This window comes from Tenrec ecaudatus, chromosome 11 (assembly GCF_050624435.1).
Source record: "Tenrec ecaudatus isolate mTenEca1 chromosome 11, mTenEca1.hap1, whole genome shotgun sequence".
NCBI lineage: Eukaryota > Metazoa > Chordata > Mammalia > Afrosoricida > Tenrecidae > Tenrec > Tenrec ecaudatus.
In genome coordinates, this window is record NC_134540.1 from 12653614 (window position 1) to 12678772 (window position 25159).

The following is a 25159-nucleotide window of genomic DNA, read 5'->3' on the forward strand; positions in this document are numbered from 1 at the left end:
GGAGCCGCGCGCGTTTAAAAGGTGAGCGGGTGCGGAGGCCGGGCTCGCCTGGTCCGCGGGGCCGCGTGCACCTGACTTCCCTCGGGACAGCTCTGCGAGCCGCCCGGACCCCGCCGACCTCGCGCACCTCGGTATCATGGCCAAGGTGCGTGCGCCCCAGGAGCGCTGCTGGAGGGGCCCCGGGCACGAGGGGGGTATGGTGGGGGTTCAGCCACAGCCAGAAAGAAAAGCCAGGGTCCTGGGGCAGGAGCGGGGAATGGAAGCTGCTCAGCCGTCTGGTCTCACCTCCGTGGTCCCACTCCCCGACACTGGAGAACGCCAGGGGTGGGATCCCAGGGCCAGCTGGGGTGAAGAATTCAATCCCGAGGTGCTGGAAGGGGCCATGGGGGTCCTAGGGCAGCTCCAGGGGCACCTGGGAGGAGGGAGGGGGTGGAATGGGATCTGAGAGGGATTGCATCCGTAGGCGTGCCCAGTCCCCCTTGGGGAGGTTCACGAGCTCGGTGAACACGCCCCTATTTAGAAAGGGGACACACATCTGGTGGGGCCTAGGAAAATGTGCCTCCTTGGAAGGGTCTTGTGTAGAGTTGAGGGAAATAATCTTCACCTGCCCTACCCCAAGAAGACTGGGTCCACCCAACTTCCCCCTAAGTGGGGGCTGAAAGGGGAGACAAAAAAGGGATGAGAACTCATTGCTTGAAGGTGAGAGAGAGGCGGTCCGGTCCTTTCTCCTCCTCCTCCCCTCCCCTCTTTACCAAGGGAGAGGGAGGGGGGAAAGGGCGTCGCGCCCCACCCTAACCCATATGTCCTTGTATGTGCCGGACCCACAGAGGGCCATCATTGGAGGAGGTACTTCCAAAAATCCGTTTTAGGTCAAAATTACACCGGGGTTTCTCTTCCAGAGGACACCAGAAATTTACTCCGTGGAGCTCAATGGAACGAAAGACTTCCAGAACAGCGGCAAGGAGGACGGCCAGGAGAAGTCCAGCAGGGACCTGAAGGACACGTGCTGGAACCGCAAAAAGAATCGCCAGAAACAAGAGATTAAAGAAGAACCTGATCTGGTCAGTAGCCTTAGGTCCAACGGGGTTCCCCTGATGGCCACCCTTCTGAGAGCTTGGTCTTATTACAAAAGAAGAACCGGGTCAAGCAACTGAAAAGTCTCTTAAGATTTGTTTCCTTGTTAAAACAAACAAAAACACTCCGTGATAGCATCTAGCAGAGTCAGGCTCGGTGCGGGATTCCTGCATGTGCTTGGAGCCTGTCCCAGGTACAACTCAGAAGGGGAAACCCCTAACTCTCTCTCTCTTCCCTGCTGGTTTAAGTGAGATGTCTATAGCAGATTACCAGTTTTAATAACATCAGACTAAATGAACCAGAGCCTATTGAGATAGGCAACCAAAGACACTAGACTGTAGACATGCAATGCCCTATGCGAAAGAAGATAGGCGGACAGATGTTTAAGAATAAGCCCAGAAACAGCACTAACCGAATTTAAAACCTACTTTGATTCATTCTTCAGTTTACGCCTTCGTAAAATAAGAATTAAAACCGATGCCACGGCTGAATGAGATAAGGCAGGGCAGGGCATATCGTTGTTCAGTAAGTAGTGCTTGCTTCCTGTGTGTTTGCAGCAGTTCAGATGGAACGTATGCCTACTCTCCCTTGGACCTGTTATTTCAACAGAAATATGTGGGTAGGAATATATGTCTGTGTGCTGATGGCAATGAACACCTCTTTTTATTTTCGCTTTGTGGAGATTCAGGTTGGGGTGAAAAATGATTCGTTCTATATTATTGGTGAGAGTATTTTTACTGTTTCCCTGCTGAGAAAGGCGCGTCTCTCTTTCATCCTCTCATCTTCACCAAGCTTCTCACAACCAAATCCACTATCATCAAATTGATTCCAACTCAGCGTGGGTCCTGTGGGACAGAACCACCCGACAGGGTTCCAATGGCTATCTCAGTCTTTACAGAAGCAGACCGCCTCACCTCTCTTCCGCAGAGCATGCAGTGGGTTCCAACTGCAGATAGTGCCTTTTAGTTTGTGAAGGAGTGCGTGGATATTTTTGCATTCCATTCTTCCACACGTAGAACCTTGACAACAACTAGTAAACCTTCCTGCCTTTGAGTAAATATCAAGAGGTTGAGAATGGCCTGTGCCTGGCTGTGTCTATGTCAGCCAGCAGAGGGCGAGCAGACACCCCACAGTCCTCTCTGATCAGGCAGAGAGGAAGGACTGTATTTGGAATGTATTTTCAAGTGTTCCGTCCCTGCAAACGCTGGCTCTAAGCATCTCTTAGTGGTATCTGTCCAGAGCTTAGCCTGCTGTGGGGTACTCTGTGCTGCTTGTTTACCTGTGAGCCTCAAGAAAGTAAAAAAAAAAAAAAGACTATGCCTTAATCTTTTGCGTTCCATTCAAAACATTATTTGAATGAATGAGCAGGCAAAGCAGAAGCTAGGTAGCAGAGGGCAGGAAGTGAAAGAATGATCTTTTACTGGGACTCTCCGTCTCTCTGATCAGTTGAGTACTTGAGTTCCATTTCTCAAGTATGGGAAAGCATGCTTCTTCGTTCCAGAGACACTCAGCTGGGGCTGCATGGATGAGGGGTCGTGGTGGTTGGTGAAGCAAATCCCTGGAGAAGATGCAGTGACTCTGGCTTAATGTTGCCTGTTATCTTCACCTCATCTCAGAATTCAGGTCTGGATTAAGCATCCGCATCCTAAGCCCTGGAAGACGAGTGTCTCAGGACTTAAACCTGCCCTGGGGAGCAATGGTGAAGTCACATGACTTACTTTGTGGATTAAATCAAACCACAGCTACCATGTGGCAAGTGGCAAGTGATAAGTTCAGGCTGACCCCTTCAGGAATGGCCAGAAAATCCCCTAGCCCTTGGATTCAGACAAAACTCTTGAAGACCCCTCCCTTACTGCTCTAGTTAGCTGACAAAAGAGGTGGGTTGTTTTTGGGGGTTTGGGTTGTTTTTTTTTTTTTCTCTTCCTACACTTCCTGGCCTCCTTTCCATTCCCAGTGCTATACCCAGCTCTCATGGACCAGTCACCGCTCCGGATCCGGATGTGTGGGAGGATCTAACCCCCTCTCTTCTTTTTCCTTTCCCGGATTTCAGGATGACCACAAACTCAGCAATGAAGACCTGGAAAAGAAATATGGAACCAACATCATGGCGGTAAGTCCTCGGGAACCAGGGCTCAGGAGGAGAAGGGCCCTGGCCATGCACCTGAGCAGGCTGTGGGAAAAGCAGATGTCACGCTAGAGAGAATGACCTATAGACAGGACTTTGAGAGTAGCAGGACTTTTCGATGTGGCAGAAGAGCTGGCCAACCTCAAGGAGCCAAGGTGTCTGAGACAAGGTCTTTTCTCTGATTGTTGGCCATACAACACGATCCATTTTTTGTTTTTGGCTATGACTGCAGAAAAGTGGGCTATCCTCACACCGCTACTTATACTTTCCTCGCTGTCGCAATCCGAGGTAGCTTTTAAGCCTTGTGCTCACAGAACAGTATGGGACATGGTACTCTTCTTATCAGAGAATGGGGGTCGGCCCTCAAAGCTCACACTTTCCTGCTCATTCCAACCTCTCCACTAAGATGGGAGGATCTCCCCGGGAGCGCAGTCAATGACAGCACCAGCAGAAATGCTGTGAGTTCAAAGTCAAACGAAAAGTCAAATCTTGGTGTCTGGGTATCTTGGTACCATGTGCTTTGGATACAGAAAGCACACCAGACATCCCCTCTGTGTGCAGACCGCCGGACTGAAAATGGAGAGCTAACAAAAGGAAATGAGGTCGTGTCTGGTCTTGAGGTGTCAATAGTTCTGTGGGGGAGGCAGATGTGTGTGAGGATAACAGGACATAGTTCTCAGGTTGAAGCCATCAGCTGAGAGAACGGTGAGCCTCCTTCTTAGGCGACCCAGTGTTGGCACTGGGATTTAAGAGAATGGTTCTACTTCATGTTAGCAGAGTACCACGGGGAGCCCAAAAGAACAGAGTGTGAGCGGAAACTGGGGCCACTGGGAGAGAAGGGAAGAGATGCGGTGGAACGGGTTAAATGGGATGAAAACAGGCAAGCTATGAAGCTCAGGCAGCGAGGCCATAGAAGTGTCTGACAAGCGCAATTTCTACACAGCGGAGTGATTTGCTCAGCAGTTTGGTAGATCAAGTGTAAAGGTTTTTTCTAAGTGGGAGATGGAAGGGGGCGTGTCTAGATTTTGAAGATCGAGACAAGAGTCCAGGCAGGGCAGTGGGAACGAAGTCTGAAGCAGGGCAGCCGCAGTCCGAGTGGAAAGAAAGGGGCAGATTTGAGAGATGTTTCCGAGAGAAGCAATAGGGCTGGAGGAGGAGGAGACTGCCCGGGCGTTTTCGTGATTCACTGATGGAATGCATCAGGTCGAGGAGGCAGCCGGGAGAGATTGGGCCAAGTGGGAGAGTGAGAGGTAAAGCCATCAAATGATGTGAAACAGCTCTGGGATGCCCACATGTAAACTTCCCATCGTCATTTAGAACTGTGAGTCCTGTTCTGAAAATGAACAATACGTGGAAGGCGATGGCATTAAGTTGGTTACTCTGAATCCAGTGGATCAGCCGATGTTTGTGTTTTCAATACAGAAGAACACATGAGGCCTCACTCTCACTGGCGATGGCTGGGCTTTATCGAAGTAGACTCTAGGCGACCTCAAACCACAAACCTTTGGGTTCGCAACCAAGGACAGCATTGTTGGCACTACCCAGGGACTCCAAAAACCCAGTCAGTTACCATCAGATCCATTCCTACTCACGACCCTCCTGTGTGCTCCGGAGTAGAATCGTGCTCTCATGAAAACATGAGCGTGTCCTTATTCGTGACACAAAGGGCCAGGTTGGTACCTGCTGCTAAAGATATATGCACTCTAAGAAATAATCGCTTTGCTCTGTTATAAACTAACCTTAAAAGTAGCTGGAGCCACGGAAACCAGAAATGCTGGTTTCATTATTCATTAACCTCCCCTTTAAATTATTCCTCCAGAAAACAATCCAAATTAATAGACACATCCTGTTTCCAAGACGCATGAAAACATGCCGTTTTCAAAACTCCAGGGATCTTGTAACCAAGACTCTGTGAGCTTGTGAGTATTTTATAACGTTCACCAAATTCCATGAATGTCAAACAATCAGAAATTTTGGTCAAAGGTCCTCCATAATGACAGTTGGAGCCCAAGAGTCATTTGTGGAACTACTCAAGAAACGAGCCTCTAGAGACCTCCCCCCATCTAAACTTGAGGGACGGGAGGAAAGTGGTCACTAAACAGAGCGCTTGGGAGAGGTGTCTAGATCAAAGGCATAAATCTGACCTGAACCATTAAAACGTTGCCAGTGGATCCCTCCTATGATGTTGGCTGGACCTGATCTGGTTTCCAAAATTGTCTGTATTTGGGGTTTGTATTGTTGTGTTTGGTTTTTATTTGTTCATATTAGAGTGGATCTCAGAGGTGTTATGTCAATGGAGGTCACCCTCTTGAAACTGTGTTATTGGCTTTCCCGTTTTTCGGTTTATGAAAACTAGGATCGATGAACCAAGAGGGGCAACAAGTAGAAGGAGGGGTTCAGAGGGAGGTGGGGTAAAAGGGAGGCAAAGTCAAGGAGCCCATGTAGAAAAAGAATGTTTGGAAACTGATTGTGGTAACAACTGTACATTCCACTTGACACGATTGAAATTTGGAATGATATGATACATATTTTAAATCCCAACTAGTAATAACAATACTAGTAAGTTCTCCATAGGGTTTCTTATCCCTGTGATCTTTCAGAGGCAATCCGCCTGACCTTTTTTCCGAGCCACCTTGGGGGGGTTCCAAACACCAACCTTTCAACGTGTAGCCAAGCACTTGGGACACCCAGGAGCCCCATCGCCCCTATCGAGGGCCCCAAATGAACAGGACTTGGTCCTTACAGAGTTGCTCATCCTAAAGAAGAAGGTTTCTGCAGAGCTTTCTAATCAGAAAACAGTTTGGGGGAGGGGGACAAAAGTCCCATGATTTACATGCAAGATGCACCTGTAGACAGCACGCAGCATCAGGGAAGACTCTGGCAAGAAGGGACCTTGTGAGGAGCTCAAAGGTTGGGTAGGACTTATCACTGGTAAGATGAGCAAGCACTCAGGGCGGGTGTGCAGAAAAGTAGAAAAGCATCGTGCATTGCTCTGCAGGAAAGGAGCCCTGGTGGGGCAGTGGCTAAGAGCCAGCCCCATAACCGAAAGGTCAGTGGTTCAAACCCACCAGGCCCTCCATGGGAAGGAAATGTGGCAGACCGCACCTTGGTAACCCTGTGGGATTCTACTCGATCCTTTAGAGTTGCCGGGAGTCAGAATCCGCTCAGTGGCAACAAGTGTACCAAAGTCGCAGAATCAATAGGACATCTTTTCTGGACTGACTTTGCCTGTGGATCTGGTGATAAGCTTGCACATTTCAAACCCATCTTAGCAAAGATCCATCTATTTCTAAAGAAATCTGTAGGAAAAAATAACATTCCTTCGCAGAGCTTAGTGCTGAGGAGCTTGGACTCTGGAGCCAGGTTTTCCGGGTTGAAGGCTGGCCCTGCCATTTTCCACCTGAGTGACCGTGAGCGGGTTCTTTATCCTCTGTGTGCCTCAGTTTGCACATCTGTACACGAAGGATTACAATAACACCTTCCTCAGAGGATCATTCTGGACAGCAAAGGAATTAATATGTGTAGGGCACTTAAAATCCTGCCTGGGTGGTATTCAGCATTCAACAATCCTCAAACATGGGGAAGGGGAGGACTGAGGCGATTGTCCACTTGTCCCTTTGGTCTGGCACATTAACTCCTACCTCAACCGGCAGAACGCTGATCCGGAGGGAGAACTAATCCCTGTCTTGGTTTTCCTTATCCTTCCCAGGGTCTTTCCAGCACCAAGGCTGCAGAACTCTTGGTTCGCGATGGACCCAACTCCCTCAGCCCTCCCAAGGAGACCCCAGAGATTATCAAGTTCCTCAAGCAGATGGTGGGGGGCTTTTCTATCCTCCTGTGGTTCGGAGCCATCCTGTGCTGGATCGCATACGGGATTCAATACTCCCATGACCCATCCTCATCTCTCGATAACGTAAGGGCCAGCTGTTCTCCATCATGCTTTGCTAACTTGCCAAGAGAGAACAGAACCATGAATCCAGGCTTATAGGACAGAGCACAGAATTGGAGTCAGGGCATAGGTTTTAGAAAATCAATAATTTCCCATCCATAAAATAGAAATTACATCTGGCTGCATAGACTTGAGATGGTGTAAACCTGGATCTAAGTATGTATTTATATATGATATGACACATATGAATATACAACACATATTTTTGCATAAATATATTTTTATTATATATATGAGAAAACATGATGTGTTCCAAAAATGCTAAGTCAATGTAGACTGTTTTCTAGATATTTTCCTTCAAAGCTGTCTCTTTTTTAATCTTGGAGAGCATTTATTGACAGTAGGGAGCTGGCCACCAAAACGACAGAACTAAATTAGCTAACAACATGCTAACAGATAGAAGTGGGGCACAAAAGACTAGAAGAACCTAGAAGAGAAAAATCAGAAAGCATAATCAACACATTAGTGGCTGCCTGGAGCTGGAGGTGGGGTTGAGAGTTGACTGCAAACAAGCACAATTGAGTGAGCTTTCTAGAGTAAGGGAAATGTCTTAAAGCATTATGGTAGTGTTGATTGCGCAACGCTGTGCATTTGCTTAATTAAAAAACCTCTTAATTATTGAATTGTACACTTATTGTTGTAGAAATGGGAAACACAGGGAGGAAGTGGGATAAATGATATTATACTGTGCAATCAATGGCATGAAACAAAATATATGACATGTTGATTGGAAAACTGGTCTGCTCTATAAGGTTTCACCCAAATCACAAACAAAAGTTATATATATATATATATATATATATATATATATATATATATATATATATGAGGGCCTGTAAATGATATGGAACCAACTGCCACATTATCCATCTGTCCATGGTGAGATCAAACCATAGGATCTGGCTCCTTACTTGTTTTCTTTTTTCTTTTATTTTTCTGATTTTCTGTCATCACTCAGGTGTATTTGGGTGTTGTGCTGGCTGTGGTGGTTGTGTTGACGGGCATGTTTGCGTACTACCAAGAGGCCAAAAGCACCAACATCATGGCCGGCTTCAGTAAAATGATTCCTCGGGTGAGTAGACCAGCCATCTCTCGTCTAATGTCTGCGTTATCTTCATAGGAAGAAGCAACGACTACTGACCAAAAAAAAGTGGAGAGTTGGTAGCTCAGGCTCTGGACCCATCATTTTCTATCTGAGAAATTTTGAGCGAGTTACCTATCTCCTCACAGGGATTTGAGATGATCAAATGAAATAAGATGCAGGAAAATGGTTGGTCAAGAACCAAATAGGACAGAAATACTCATCCTTGCACAACATCTTCTGCTATTGCTTGGAAGGATGAGTGAACCATTTAGACAACTTCATTATTCAGGAACACCTGGAATTATTCCAAAATACCTCTCCCCCTGCCTCTGGTTCAGAGCTAGGAGGTGAGCGACTTCATTCCAATTCCTATAGTAAGCTGTAGAAGTTTAATGAGTGATCACTGACAGCCAAGGAAATTGGCCTAAGATTCTTTCTCTGGGACAGGTTAGTTCCCAGTCCTGAACTCAGTTCATGCTGTCCCAGATACTGTCATTGTGAGTCACTAGGATGTCAGCTGTGTGTCCTCTGGGGAGCCCATGTCCGCTGTTGGCACAGACCATCGGAGTTGGGTTCTAGAAGGAAAGCTGGTGGATGCAAAGGGTGCCTCCTTCGTTGCTAAAAAGCAGGAGATCCACATCTTTAGTTTTCCCTCCTTTGGGAAGATCGCTGAATCCTTTAGCTTCACCGTCCATGTCCTCCCTGAACTTCACAGCCACGGTCACTCACCCCAAACTGTCCCTCCCTTTGCAGTCTCTGCCTACAGCAGCATTTTCTGGCTCCAGGAACATCTCTGTGTGTGCTTTCTCAAGAAAAATGAGTTCTGGGGTCTGTAGACACCCCCTCCCCAAGTGGAACACTCTTTCGTTTTACACCTTTTTGCTATTTGCAACTACACCTGTGTATTCTCATTCATCCATTTCTGACATTCGGCAAGGTATAAAAAGAATGACGAGGACCTGATGCAGAGGGCTTAAGTGGAGAGCAAATGCTTTGAAAATGATGAGGGCAAAGAATGTGCGGGTGTGCTTTACACAACTGATGTATGTATATGTATGGACTGTGATAAGAGTTGTACGAGCCCCTAATAAAATGTAAATAAGATTAAATAAATAAATAAGCTAAAAAGAAGAAACCTTAAAACAAAACAAAAGAAAAAAGATAAAATGGCACTAGCATCGTTCCAGGATCTGCGACATCTTTCATGTGTTTCTCTCCCAGCAAGCTCTCGTCATCCGAGATGCAGAGAAGAAGACAATCCCCGCGGAGCAGCTGGTGGTGGGGGACATAGTGGAGATTAAAGGAGGAGACCAGATTCCCGCAGACCTCAGACTGCTGTCTTCTCAGGGGTGCAAGGTAAGCATCGTGTGGCACCTCTAAGGATCAGCTTGTTACCCGTTGGTATTCTATTGGTTTTACCAATTTCAGTGTAACTCAGCCAAGGAGCCCAATTTTGAGCATTTTTCAAAATTTCCTCCAGGTGGATAACTCATCGCTCACTGGGGAATCTGAGCCCCAGGGCCGGTCCTGTGAATGCACCCATGACAACCCCCTGGAAACAAAGAACATTGGCTTCTATTCTACAACCTGTCTGGAAGGTCAGTCCGGCTGGTTCTTAGGGCCAGGTGTACTTTGTCCTCCTTAGGCTTTATGTTTTCTCTTTTACCATTTCTGGCTTGAAAGCTTTTCCCAGAGAAAGCATGAGATCGAAGAGTCTAGAGAAGTGTTTTTTAGCCTGTGATGTCATGTAAGCCGCCAGAGAGAGGGCTGCAAAGTAGATTGTGTTCCTCTCATAGCCAAGGACCCCTGGAATAAATTGTCTACTTCCCCTATAGGCACGGCAACTGGCATGGTCATCAACACGGGTGACCGCACCGTCATCGGACAGATTGCCTCCCTGGCTTCAGGAGTTGGAAATGAGAAGACCCCCATTGCCATTGAGATCGAGCATTTTGTTCATATTGTGGCAGGAGTGGCTGTCTCCCTGGGCATAACTTTCTTCATCATCGCAGTGTCCATGAAGTATCCTGTCTTGGACTCCATCATCTTCCTCATCGGCATCATTGTAGCCAATGTGCCTGAGGGTCTTCTGGCCACTGTCACTGTGAGTCCATGCTGTTAGGTAGTCACTAACTCTTCCTGTCCCTTGACATTGTTAACCTCTGTGCTAGGGAAGCTCCTGTTAACAAACTGCAAGTCTCCTCTCTGTCTATCAAGGAACTCTTGTCCCATCACAAACAGCAATGGAGCATTCTGAATAGACCTTTACTTAGAGGGACAAAAGGAATTGTGACAAAAGGAATTTTTTAATATTAGAAGGCATTGTCCTCAAAACACAGTTTCGTTTTTAGGAGTTCATCTGTACTCATGCAATTTTCTCTTAAGATCTATAAGATAGGCTTGACTTATCATTGAGTTTTTTGTTTCAGTTAATCCCTTTCCCATAATTCATATATATATACATACATACATATATATCGATCCTTGGAAATTTCATCCTAAGAGTTTAGGCCCAATCCTCAGCCACATTGTTTGGCTCAATTCTCTTTTGTTTCTCAGAACTGAAAAACTGAACTTCCTCCCATTTTCTTCTGCAAAGCAATTTGTTTCTTCCCTGCCCCTCTTACCCAAATTCAACTATGGATCTTCCTTTGTAAAAACCAAAAAGAAAAATGCACTGCCATCAAGTCAACGCTGACTCATAGTAAACCCCTGTGGGTTTCTGAGACATAACTGATTACAAGAGCAGCTGGTGGTTTTGAACTACCAATCATTCAGATCACAGCCCAACATGTAACCACACTACCATGAGGGCTCCTTCCCTGTGCAATAACTAGTTCCCTTAAATCCTAGGTCAAACCCAGTCTCCTCCTTAGTCTCTGCTGTGGAGGTCCTGTGGGTGGGGGAAGGTGATTCACATTTAGAGTTATATGTGAAGGTGGCCAACATTATCATGGGCCTGGGACTGTCCTGCTCAAAGACTGAAAGAAGAAACTTTTGAACCCCTGATCTCTTCTGACTCCATAAGATTGTATTTGAAGAAATTTGAGCCAAGAGAACCCTTTGATATCAGGGAGTTTAAAAGAGAGAGCTAAGAGTCTTTAAAATATGGAAGTCTGAAAATTAAGCTTCTTGGTTTCCCATGGCAACAGATGAATTCTTTGAAACAGCCTCCTTGGCATATACCAACCAACTCTCTTCGGACACATTCGTCCCTGCAGGGACGACACAGGCCAATGGATAGTTGACAACACAGGCCACAGCGGCCTTGCCCTCTCCGTAATCTGAGTCCCTCAGAGTCATTTTCTTCACAAGATGATGGGACAAGAAATTTAAAAGAAAATCATTTTCCAGATAAGGCTTATCAACATCGGTCCTGGAATTAGTCTATTTCTCTCATAAAATTCAGTCCTAGCTAAACTTAGTTATTTATATATTGAGACTGAAGTCAGAGTAGCTACTTTTGTACTTATACTTTTAAAAATTATTTTGTTTCTACTTGTACGATTCAGGGGTAGCTTCCAGTTGTACAGTCATTCTCTTTCCCCTTTTCTGATTTGTTCTTCTTCCATTAAAATAAATTCCATGACCCTTAGGGTTCCTATCAAATCATTCAGCTCTAGGATACCACGTAGGTAGATAGATCTTCAAAGGGCATAATGTTGAAGGTAGACATTCTTTACTAGATAAAGTAAACTGTTGTTTGATTTTCAGAAAACTTCAGGGCATATTTCAAATATAAGCCCTCAAGATGATCTCAGGGCAATAGTTTCAAGGGTTTATCCAGCCCCCAGGCCTCCCAAAAGTCTGTAGTTCAAGAGACTATTAAATTGCGTTCTGCATTCACTCTTGTGATCAGCATTTTTCTGTGGAATCGCTGATCAAAATATTCAGTAATATCTACCTATGCTTTTCTTTTAAAGCTTCTTTCTCTCTATCTCTCCTCCCCCACCCCACCCCCATCTAGGTGGCCCTATCACTGACGGCAAAACGGATGGCCAAGAAGAACTGCCTGGTGAAGAACCTGGAGGCGGTGGAGACCCTCGGCTCCACCTCCATCATCTGCTCTGACAAGACAGGGACTCTGACTCAGAACAGGATGACGGTGGCCCATCTGTGGTTTGACAATCACATCTTCATGACCGATACAAGTGAAGATCATTCGAGTGAGTTGGGTGGAATATTCTGCACGTTCCAAAACTGTGGACCTGAGCAGGGGAGGTGGGGGGTGGGGATGGTGGAATAAACTCACCACGACCATGTTGGTATGCAGTCTCTGAGAGTTATTTAAGCAGAAGGACTAATTCATAGCATGCTCTAACATCCACTTTCTACTCTTTATTTTCCAGACCAAATGTTTGACCAAAGCTCTGGGACCTGGGCCTCCTTAGCCAAGATAATAACTCTCTGTAACCGAGCTGAATTCAAGACAGGACAGGAAAATGTTCCCATCATGAAGGTACAGCTTCTACTTTATCTTTTTTCCCTTAATTTGGCTTTAAGTCACAACCAGTTTGAAGCAACGTCTTCCATCTTGTTTTGAGGCTTGATTTAATCTCTCCAGTGGAGACATGAAGAAAATCCCCGCCCTTATAACAAGCTTTGAGACTGTACCAACACTTAAAGGTTCTCAAAATATTGATTGAGGAAATTTGAAAAACATGTTTTACTCCAATAAATGAATGTTTGTTTCTTTAATGGATATTTTCCCTCTGCAACGTCTTTACCAATGAAATGGGTATAATCGAGGGTCTTAAGAATAGATAAATGCTTTTTCACTGAAGTTGAAAATGCAGTTGGATGTGAATTAGGAAAGAGGTCTTTGGGCATCTTCGTATTGGCAGGTTAAGCTACCAAGGCGTCAAGAATTAAGAAAATAAACAATAAATTTCCCCTCCCTCCCATCCTTCCACTTCCTTCCTCCTTTCCCCTCTTTCTCCTCTTCTTCCTCTCAGCGAGTCTCGCCTACTCTAGGATGTCTCCCCTTTTCTATTGATTTCTTTCATGTTCATATAGGTTTTAGTTTGTCCTTTTTCTACAAGACAGCTTATCAATTCCCCCTTTGGACCTGTCTCTTCTCTATTAATATCTCTCCAACTTTTCTCTCTAGGTCTAAATTCTCACTACAACTCCAACCTGAATCCCCACCTCACTGCTTGGGCATTTCCACTGTGAAATCCTGCTATGATCTTAGACTCCCCCCAAATTACACAGCTCATCTCCCACTGGATCCACCCAACCTGGATCCAAGCCAATATTTCATCCCCTAAGTTTGTCTTTTTCTATGGCAGCCAGTCTACTTGTCATCCAGGCTAAAACTTTTAGACATTATCTTCAACTCTCACCTTTCCTTATGCCTCATGAGTCACCAAATTCTACTGTTTCTGCTTCAAAATGTATCTAATTCTAGTTTATCCCTCTCCTAGTCTTTCTTATTTATTTTTTCAAAATACAAGCTTTTTTTTTCAAAATACAAGCTTTTATCCTCTTCTAATTTTAATACTTCCCTGTTTTCAACCTCACGGTTTAGGAGATCAGCCTACCTTTCATGGCCCTCCATAATCTTGCCAGCCCTCCAGACCCATCTTTATCTCCAGCATTCACACTAGAATCCATCCACTTTTGTATCTTAATTCATCTTTTATATCTGAATCCATGTGTCTTAGTTATGCAGTGCTGGTGCAACAGACATGCTTCAAGTGAATGAACGGCTTTAACAAGCAAATGCATTGTCGTGCCGTTTAGGAGGCGAGAAGCATTCGGGGTGCCAGCTCTAGGGGAACGCTTTCTCTCTCTGTCAGCTCTGAGGGAAAGTTCTTATGTCTTTTCAACGTATGTGGCCTGGACCTTCCTTGGAGAGCTCCGTGTGTTTTGGCATCAACCTTGCCCCTAAGGATAGGAGCTGAGCAACACAGCGACCCTGCGTCCAGTGGATACACTGCATTCCGTCCTCTTCTTTCTTGGTGGTCCTCAGAGCCCTCTCTCTGCTTCCTAGTTTAATCTCTTTTACATCTAAAAAGAGATTGGCTCAAGATACAACTGAATTCCATAGATGGCAACCTGCCCCATAACATAATTGCCTCTAACTTTGCTTTATTAACACTATAAAGATGCGTATTTACAACACCTGGGGTAATTACATCTGACCACAAAATTACAGATAATTATGCAACACTGAGGATCCTGGCCCAGCCACACTAACATGTAGTTCAGGTTGGGGGTGGGGGGACACAGAGTTTAATCCGTAATAACATGGCATCCTGGTTTTTGAAAATGCTTTCTCAGTTTTCCCGTTCTAGCCCAATCATTTCCCAACATCTAATTCAATAGCTGATTCTTCCGTGAATCCACTCAGTCCTCATTGAGCTCCGGTTTCTCTAAACTTCTGTAATCCCAATAGTTGGCACCACCATTCTTTGATCACTTACTAAATGTCAAGAAATCATGTTGTCTGTCTTGCTAGATTGTTAAACGCTAATAAAACATGCTGGTTCACAAGGAAGGTCAGTTTATTGAAAACAATCACAAAAGAACCAAGTAGTGCGCTGGAAATATTTACTTTGTTCAATTCCCAGAAAATTGTGGTTGGAGATGCCTCCGAAACGGCTCTCTTGAAATTCTCAGAGGTCATTGTGGGCGATGTGATGGAAATTAGGAAAAGAAACCGCAAAGTAGCTGAAATCCCCTTCAACTCCACCAACAAATTCCAGGTGAGTTTTCCCTCACCACTGGCATTTTTAGTCACCACTGGGGTAATATTTCTAACTGCTCCTATCTTTCGGATCACACATAGTTAGAATGATGCCTCAGTTTAAAAATAATCCTCAGGGCTGTGGGGCCTGGCCATCTGGTAAACTCAGATCATGTTTTTCTCGCTAGTCTGCTGTCTTTCCCTGAAGTAGGATAGAGAAAAAAAGACAAAGAAAAGTGAAGAGTTTATGAAGGTCGTGCTGCTCCGATGTATGATCCTTCTGAAACACACACACAGTAGCGCCCCCACCCCCTTATGCAAAGTTTTTTCTTCTGAGGTTTCATTTATACATCTGGAAGTGTTTAATGAGTAGTACGATAAAATCTCTTGCTGACCCTTTGTCTAGCATATCCACACTGTGTCTAAACTACCCACCCATTAGTTATTATTTTTAGTCTCCTTCTGTGTCTAATTTATGAATTAAACTTCGTAAGTGTGTAAACGGAGGACAAAACCTGGTACATCTAATATGAGGTACTACGTGAGATGTCAGGCATCCACTGAGGGTCTTGGGACACAAAGGTGCTACTGACTACTGTACCTGTCTTTATACACATGGGGAAAGCAAACCACTGCCATGGGGTTGGCTCGAACTCATGGCAACTCCATTTGGGTTAGAGTAGAACTTGCTAAACAGGGCTTTCAAAGGGTGATTTTCCAGGAGACCCCGGCTTATTTCTGAGGGGACTCTCGGTAGACTGGAGTCTCTGGCCTGTAGGTTAGCAGCCAAACACACTAACCTTTTGTACCTCCCACAGACTCTTAGGCAGGCATTGACATCAACTATCCACATACACCATCGCCTCATACGAGGAGACAGATTTTTAATAAATTAAATACATCCATTAAAGTGAGTTTTGTGAAAGTGGCAGGCAGCAGCATGAAGGAAAGGGAGAAAGGAGAACTAACCCTATTGCACAACCAGTGTGTGTCCGACAGCCATTCTCTCCTCACAATAGGTCTGGAGGAAATACAAGGTAATCTCCATTTATGAAGAAGGAAACAGGCCCTTAAAAAAATGGTTGACGTGCATCTCTTAAGTGGCACAATCAATTTCCACAATTAGTTTGCTCAACTTCCAAATCCACGCTTTTCTACCCCAACACAAAGGCAGGCCAATTTCCTCTCGGTTCCTGTCAGCAAGCCTTGGCTTTTGCGAAAACAAAGGAGTAGCTCTCAGATGGCCATTCTCGTTACTTACTTCTCTGTCCGGTGAGCAGCCAAGAGGGACCTCCTCTCACCCCTGTGCAGGAAGAGAAGAGTCAGCCCTGTTGAGTGGCCTCCGCCCCCTCCAGGGAGTGGGACAACCACCTCCATCTTCCTCTTCTGAAATGGCAAAGCAACTGTTGGTAGCCCAAGAAGCTGTGTCAGGCAGGCCTTCCCATAGAGTCCAAGCCCAAGAGGAGAAGATCAAGATGGCATGGCTTGGCAGAGCAGTAAGGCCTGTGCCTAGCATACCCTTGCTTTTGTAAACTTTCTGGCGATTACCCATCTGTCTTCGCTTGCACGGACGACAGGGGTGTCAAAGAACTGTTGGAAACATCTTCCTGGAGTGTTGTTGCGATATTGCGTTAGGTGCCTTCAAGCTGATGTCTACTCTTAAAGGCCCCATGTGACAGAGTAGAACTACCCCCATAGCGGTCTCCAGAATGTTATCTTCTCAAGAGCAGATCGCCCCTCTTCCTTTCATGGAGCCTCGGGATGAGTTCACATTGCCAGCTTTTGGTTGGCAGTTGAGTGATTAGTCATTGTTTTAGCAGGGCGCTCTTCCTCGTGGGGCATGGGCCAATAAAGGAGAAGATTTAGGTAAGTCAGCAACAAATTCAAGTTTATGGTGTGAAAATACTAGAGTCAGGAAGTCTCTCATTCAAAGCAAAAGTGAAAGACACGAGTAGGAGTCCTAAGACAGGGGCGCTGGTGGCCTCGTGGTTGAGCATGGGACTGCTAATGGCAAGGTCAGAGGCTCTGTCTGAGAAACTCCCGGGGCAGTTCTACTCTGTCCTATAGGGTTGCTATGCATCGGCATGGACTCGATGGCAGTTGAGTTTATTTGTTTTGTGTGGGACTTGGGGTTCATAGTCCTAAAAGAGCAATTGTTAGTCATAACTACTGCATGCAAAGCATTCTACATGGACTAACTCATTAGTTCTCACAACTCTGTGTTGTGGGTGCTATGATTCTGCCCTCTTGCAGATGAGGAAATGGAAGTACCAAGTCTGTCACACACCTAGGAAGGGGCAGAGCAAGGTAGTCCAGTGGAAGATGGCGTGAGATTATCTTCTAAGATTCAGAATCATTTTACCACCGTGGAGACATTCTTTGTCTCCAAGAAATGAAGTAAAATGCAGATTCCATGAGGCCTGTTCTATTTCAACCATACAAAGTTAGAGGAGAAAGTGACCACGCAGAGTTGAAACTGAAAAGGAGAAAGGGCCCCTGTGTGGACTTCCACTGAAGAAGTCAAATCCTGTAGATGCTATTGGGGTCCTTCAAAGGCATTACAAAACAAAACTCCACCCTAAACAAAGAGCTGTAGAGACTGTTCTTTGGTGTGACGAAAGGAGCCCTGGCAGTGTAGTGGTATTGGGCTGCAATCCGTATGGTTAGCAGTTTGAAACCACCAGTAGCTCTGAGGAAGAAAGACTGGGCTTTTTTTCTCCTGAAAACAGTCTCAATCTTGGAAACACACAGGAGGTCACTATGAGTCAGCATTGACTCTATGGCAGTGAGTTCAACTGAAGGAATAACGATGAAAAGTCCATATCTTACTTAGTAAAATTTCTCAAACCCGACACTCAAAAGCTCACTGCCATCGAATCGATTCCAACTCACAGTGACCCTAGAGAACATATTAGAACCGCCTTTTGGAAGTTCTGAGGTTATAAATCTTTACAGGAGCAAAGCGTCCATCTTTCTTTAGTGAAGCAGCTAGTGAATTTGAACTACTGGCCATCTGGCTAGCAGCCTACCTTCTATGCCACGAGGGTAGCCTATGGCAAATTGGGAACGTCAGACAATGTAATGTCTTAACCAAGGCTGAATTTATTTTATTTAAAGGCTTGTCTTTTATATCATTGATGATTAAGGGCAGAGACTCTAGCACGTGAGAGCCTGGGTTCAAATCCAAGTTCAATACCTACTAGTGTATGATCTTGAGCAAGTCAATTAATTTCTCTGTACCTCAGCTTCCTCATCAGCAAACAGGTAATAATAGTACCTGTTACCTCAAGCTTTTTTGGAGTATTAAATGAGTACACGTGGGAATCACTTAAAACACAGCCGGGCACATGGTATACACTGTAAATGTATCTATTATTATAATTCCTACTTTTTACATTTAAAAATTCAGTCATTTTTAGGAAACGATGGTGATGACAAAATGACAGATGCTTTTTGTTTGTTCAGTACTTTTGCTTCTTTATACAACAAATCTGGCAACACCTAGTCAACACTCACCCTCACGAAGAGATCATTGAATATATGGGTGCTATAGTAAAGAACAGTAAAGAAACTAGATGGTGCCTGGCTAGAATAGAAAGAGCATCAGAAAGAACAGCGTCTCTGGTCTTAAAGGCCTATCTTCAAACAAGCAGCCATCTAAGTGGCACGTCAACTAAGTCCACATTGAAGAAGCACACCAGCCTATGTGATGCAAGGATGGTAAAGAATATAACCAAAGAAGGGAATGGTATCAGATCTTAGATTGTGAACACCTGCTTTGCAGAAGGCTGTGGATGTCACTGGAAGTCCAGCATCCATTTGCAGGGCCCCCACGTGGATTCAACCTCTGTTGAATCCCTCTGACCTAGTCAAGAGGTTGAATAGCCTCGCTACCAGACAGAGAGCCATCGAAAGCCAATTGTGGCAGATACATTTAGGTTAAAATGTAATGTCTTATCATTTGAACTGCCTTTGGACCCATTTTAAAGTTTCGGTTTTTAATATTTTCTGCTTTCTTTTCAAATGGAGGTTTGTCTGTTTTCTCTAGTCCCTGTTGGTTTTTATTGTTGTTTGCTTCCTGTTTGTGTTTTGTATCATTTTCTGTGTATGAAATCCAGGATAGGTAAATCTATAGAGACAGTAACTGGATTAATAATTGCCTAGGGGCGCAGCAGGCAGGTTTAGAGGGAATGGGGAGCTAACAACACTGAGTATGAGAAGAAAATGTTCTGAAATCGATCGTGGTGATTGCACAATGATTGCACAACTCTTCTTAATATGTTAATATTCAGTGCTATGGTCTATGAAGTATATGCCAATAAAAGTGTTTTTTAAAGAAAGAAAAGTTAAATTTAACCTAGAGATAAATATAGCCTATTAAAATGTAAATATATAAAAAAGTAAATATAATCTAGACTAGTCTAGACTTTATATTTGTCAAGAAGACTTACATGCAAATCATGATTTAGGAATTGAAAAAGAAAAGTTTAGATGGATAAATGAACGTTCTTTCTCATTCGTTTATAAAAATCTAGCTTACTTATGTAGTCTAGTGTTTCTAATTTTCCTTCAAAAACTTTAATAACATTGGTGGTATATCTTACCCCCACTACCACACCCCCCCTGGAAAAAAAAGCTCTCAACACTATGTTGGTCCTGTACTCTTGTAGTTTTCCTTATTTAATTTCACTGAACTATGATATCCAACAAGGAACCCATGGAACATGATGGGCTGCAAACTGCAAGGCCAGCATTTTCAAACTACCAGCTGCTCCATGGAGAAAGATGGGCTTTCTGTTCCCATAAGCATTAGTCTCCGAAGCTCACAGGAGCAGTTCTACACGGTCCTATGGAGTTACTATGAGGTGGCAGTAACTCAATGGCAGTGAGTTCGATTTGAAGTGATATTCAACAGTCTGACAGTGACTGATCTGTTAGCAAGAGACCCAAAATGGTTTTTTGTTTTTCCTTTATAATTGACTTATTTTCTTCCATATATTCCAGCTTCCTAGAACTCCTGCTGAGTACATGGAAGATAGTGGGATTAGCCATTTTTTTCCAAAAAAATTTATTATCTTATTAGGATAAGCTAGAAATAGAATTTCTAGGTCAAATCAGATTCATGTTAAAATTGTGATATCTAATACTTAAGTGTCCTCCAGAAATTTGCACGAGTGTCTACTTCCTTAGACAACTGTTATTTTCCCTGACACCCAGGCAGTGAGACCACATCAGTCCTTAGACGAGGAGGCACAGGAGATTCCTGCCTACCTCACGCCTGCCTGAGCTCAGAGTAGTTGTGTCTGAAGGAGAGCTTCTCACAAGTTCTTTGGGAGGTAAAGGTCAAAGGGGAGATGCAAAGACACACAGTCCCTGTCCCTCTCTTGGGCACCCCAGAAGCTATGTAGGGTCACTATGAGTCAGAATTGATTAAATGGCAATGAGGTGACTTGAGACAAGTCACACCCCTAGTAATGAAAATGGAACCAATAGCAGACAACATGCTGTGTCTGAAAGGCTCAATTCTCTCTCCTCCAGCTCTCCATCCATGAGACCGACGACCCCAATGACAACCGCTTCCTCGTGGTGATGAAAGGGGCCCCCGAGAGGATCTTAGAGAAGTGCAGCACCATAATGATCAACGGCCAAGAGCAGCCCCTGGACCAGAGCTCAGCTGAGGCCTTCCACACAGCCTACATGGAGCTCGGAGGCCTGGGCGAGCGAGTGCTGGGTGAGCTCTTTGGAGCAGAATTCTTTTTTAATCATTTTGGGGGCTCTTACAGCTCTTAAAACATTCCATACATCGATTGTATCAAGCACATTTGTACATATATTGCCATCATCATTTCCAAAATATTTTCTATTTGAACCCTTGATATAAGCTCCTCTATTTTCCCCTCCCTCCCCAACGCTCCCACCCTCGTGAACCCTTGATCAATTATTTATTGTCATTATTATTTCATACCTTACACTGTCCATTGTCTCTCTTCGCCCACATGTTGGTTATTCATCTCCTTTTGGGGGGATTATTTATCCAACCTTGTAATGGTTCCCCTTTTCTCCCCCTCCCAACCATTCCCCTTCCCTCATGATATGCTTCTCCCACTACTGGGAGCAGAAATCTTATCCATCACCCAATAGCTGCAAGGTTCCAACCCTGTGTCAGAGCAAAAGACAAGGCAGGCAACGTTGAGTCATGTCTTATTTAGTAGAGTCATGTGGCACCCACACGAGAAACATTAGGAAGAATAAGATAAACATCGTGGAAACCCATAACACAATGTGCATGGCAGTTTAAAGAAAGACGACATCAATTCCAGTGAGAAAATCAGGGACGATTTTACGAAAGGAATTATGTGTGAACGCGAGCCCTGAATGACAGACAGCATTTTGGAGGAAGGTTGGGAAAAGTCTTCAAGGAAGAGCAAACCCTCCGAGCCCGAGCCCGAGCACAGGGGCAGGGCTGATAAGGAAGGGAAGCTGGCCTTGCGCAGCCTGTCTGCTGGTGCAGAATACAGCCCTAAGAAACAGGTGAAACCTTAGACTGAATGGGTGGGTGAGGAATCGGGGTTTCGTTCTGCAAGTAGCGGATTGCCGCTGACAGCTTTGCATCCGCAGCGACTGCTCACTGATTTGGTGTGCTTTTTAGTATAAAATTTGGCAGCCGCATGGAAGATGGGTTATCTGGGAGAAGAGAGACATGGTTCTAAGTAGAAGGTGGCTACATTCATTATTCACATGAAAGAACATGGGAATTTGCTCCAAGGCATTGGGAATGAGAAGAAGGAGTCAGATGAAGAGACTTCATGGATACAGACTAGTAAGATTTAGTTTATCTGAAAAGCACATTTGGGGGGGGGGAGTTTACATGATTAGGGGGAGGAAAATGTCTGTCCTTGAGGTAGGGATGGTTGGAAAGAACCTTAGAAACACTCTTAGTGTGGAGGAGCCTAGTCACGGTGACTTAAGCTGTCGGAGGACCGTGCGGTACAGTGTGCGAATGGTGGGATGAGCAAAGAATGTCTTCTCAGAAAAACAGAATGATAAAGTCAAGGTAAGAGAAATTAATTCCTGAAGAGAAAGGGTCATCACAGTTCTTGCCAACGGAGATGTTGGAATCTGTGGAATGAGTGTTACTAAACGATGCGTGAGTCTGTAAAGTAAATGAAATACATGCATGAGAGAATGATGCTTTGGCAGGCAATCAATATGCCACAGACTGGATCACCTTTTCAACACCGGCCTGATAGCCATCTGATGACAGTAGTTCTAGAAGCTTCACGTTTGACCCCTCAATGTCTATACTTTATTGAAATGTGTGTAGTGGTAATCCAAGCTGGAATAAATTAAAAGGAAATGCTAATGAGAAGATTACAAGATGTTAGCATCTCACCAGACACAGAATTCCCTGCTAGCTCAACTTGTGAGAGGCTTCAGAGAAATAAATGGTTCCACACATTCCCCATAGCCTTTCTCTCATGATGACCCTGATGAAAGAAAACGTGATACAACTTCCTTGATATGCCAACTTCCTTCCCAACTTTGGCCAATAGCAAGTGCTGCTTTCTCTCCCATCAACAGCCTACCTACTTCCAGACCTTCCTTCTTTCCCTGAAAAACATCTACTTCTCCCGTAGGACCTAGCTCCAATGTTACCCCCTTGGTACAAGTCTTTCCTGATCCCAGGAAGGCAGAGGAGAGCTCTACGCTGGAGCGCTGACTGTGTTTTAATATATTTTATCTCTTTATCTTTCTGTCTTCCCCACTGGGACATCTTCAGAAGTAAAGGTTTGGTGTTTGTATCCCTAGAATGTACCTCGGACCCTAACCACAGTAAGTGGTTAGGGATTAAATATGTCTTTTCTAAAACAATGCATTGTGGAGTCGAAGGAAGTAATTCCAAATAATAGCTCCACGACCATAATGGTGGAATATTAAAGCTGTGAGGGTATCAAAAGGTTCCCCCATTTTGTTCTGTCAGGTCTTCTCCAAGTTTCATTAATTCTCAAATTCATACCCATTCCAGGTTTCTGTCATCTCTACCTGCCAGCAGATGAGTTTCCGGAAACCTATTCATTTGACATCGACGCCATGAACTTCCCCACCTCCAACCTCTGCTTCGTGGGGCTCTTGTCCCTGATCGATCCTCCCCGGTCCACTGTGCCTGATGCAGTTGCCAAATGCCGGAGTGCTGGGATCAAGGTGGGAGTTCTCTTCCTGACTCCAGAGGTCCCCCACTATATGTTGTATCTCTGAGAACCTGTGTCATCGAAGGTGGTCAGTTTTTAGAATTGTGTAAATATCATATTTACCTTATTTTATCTCTGCTTTCAATTAATAAAGGATTTGGTAACTGTCCCCCTAAACACAAAATGATATGGCAGGCGGAACAAACCGCTATAGTAATGACAGCGAGAAGAAAGCTATCTCCCTCGGGCGTGGACAGCTGTTCACCACAGTAAAGGTTTTATTGCATAAGCTTGAGGTTAAGCTTCCAAACTCTCTTCATCTTCCTGATATTGAAGCCAACATGGAGTTCCGTCACCATGCTACTATCCAGAAACGTGGGACAGCTCCAAATAGACATCTCTCAGCCCTTCCACCAATCATGTGGGAGCAATTACTTCCTCCTCTGACACCCTAACATCAGAGGAAGGTACTTAAGAAGCTGGGGAGCAAGGGTTGATTCAATGTGATCAGTGTGTCCAAGAGAGAGGGGGGTGTCTTAAGAATTTCCCTCGAGGACAAACCACAAGAATCGCAAACCACATTCTTGCAAGTCATGCCAAGTATGTGATCGTGAATTCCTTCTGTCACTGGCCTAGTTCCTCACTGTCCACCTGTCTTCTCGTTGTCCTCTAGGTGATCATGGTGACGGGTGACCATCCCATCACAGCCAAAGCTATCGCCAGGAGTGTGGGTATCATTTCATCCAACAGTGAGACAGTGGAAGACATCGCAAAACGCCTCAACATTGCCGTGGAGCAAGTGAACAAGCGGTGAGCACCGAGCCAATAAAGCAAAAACGAGTTCTTCCACCAGGGCTCTGTTGGCTTTGAAAAGGGCTGTGTGCTCTTTGGCACAAATCACATTTTGGCAAAATCCTCTGTCGGGATAACACTAGAATGATTTGATTTGTAATTCTCCTATCCATTAATTCACTCAAACTGTTAAGCACCTACCATATGCCAGACACACTATTGACACTGGGGAATATTATCTTACGTCTACATTTCAAAATTCAATGAAGTAAATCTGAAAATTCGTGCCCAATTCAGAGTGAGAAAAACAGGAATAAAGAGTGTATATGTAATTACTTGACACTGATGTAGTTTTAGAGTCAGGACTATTAAGACCTCAATGGATTCCATGCATCCCCAGTGGGCATCTTGGGTATAATCTGTATATGTAAATATATTCTTCATCTCTTTTCTATTGGACTGTACATGGAATGAAAGCGGCCTAAGGAGAGACTTGATTTGTCCTTGTTTCTTCTAATTATGTTTCCCCCAACAGTTCTCTTGGCATATAATTCACACAGCACACAATTCAGTCGTTCAGTCCCATCAAGAAGAATTGCACAATCATCCCCACAACCAGTTTTAGAAGATTTTGTTCATTCTTGGACTCGTGACTAGCTAATCTTGTCCATCCTTTTATTTCTCCATCTATCCATTCGTTGACTTATTGAAACCTGTGTGTCGCAAAAAAATCCAGGTCGGGTTCCGTTTCACTTTTTCTTTCTTAGCCCCTCAGACCTGCGATTGGCCTGATGGTAATGAGTCGGGGGGGGGGGAGTGGGAGGGGGCTTACGGCTGTGATTTCTCTCTTTTCCTCCTCTCTCTCTCAACTTTAACTGTATTGTTTTTTGTTTTTATTTACTTCCATATATTTCTCTTGTTTGTGGAATCACTACAAAGAAAATATGTCAGCCCACCTCACCCAGTCACATTAGTGACAGCACCCCATTAAACCCAGGGGTGGGTCTGGTACGGGGTTCTTTTCTTTTCTCCCCGCCCTCCAGAGTGTCTTGTCCCTTTCCTCGCTTCCCCTTTCCCCGCAGCCCTGACCAAGTTCTAGTCTTCACAGTCTGATCCTTCAGTCTGAAACCCATTTTCTTTGTCTTTATAAGATGGACTAACTTTGCTGAGCATAATTTCATACACATCTTAAGGTACTTGACAGACTTGTCATTGATTTTTAAGGGTGCATAATATTCCATATATGAATGTACAG

At 44.6% G+C, this 25159-nt stretch overlaps 1 protein-coding gene across 1 annotated transcript in view; it reads left to right on the forward strand.

Moving 5' to 3' along the window:
- Positions 1-896: 896 nt before the first annotated feature.
- LOC142461591 (potassium-transporting ATPase alpha chain 2) overlaps positions 897-25159 on the forward strand; it is a 33001-nt gene continuing 8738 nt past the window's right edge. The window contains exons 1-13 of the mRNA XM_075563562.1: positions 897-1061; positions 3125-3184; positions 6909-7112; positions 8107-8220; positions 9454-9588; positions 9713-9830; positions 10068-10336; positions 12200-12398; positions 12582-12691; positions 14808-14942; positions 20462-20654; positions 22950-23125; positions 23786-23922. Coding sequence (XP_075419677.1) covers positions 3179-3184; positions 6909-7112; positions 8107-8220; positions 9454-9588; positions 9713-9830; positions 10068-10336; positions 12200-12398; positions 12582-12691; positions 14808-14942; positions 20462-20654; positions 22950-23125; positions 23786-23922 — 1796 coding nt within the window. The 5' untranslated portion in view covers positions 897-1061; positions 3125-3178. The remainder of the gene's footprint in view (positions 1062-3124; positions 3185-6908; positions 7113-8106; positions 8221-9453; positions 9589-9712; positions 9831-10067; positions 10337-12199; positions 12399-12581; positions 12692-14807; positions 14943-20461; positions 20655-22949; positions 23126-23785; positions 23923-25159) is intronic.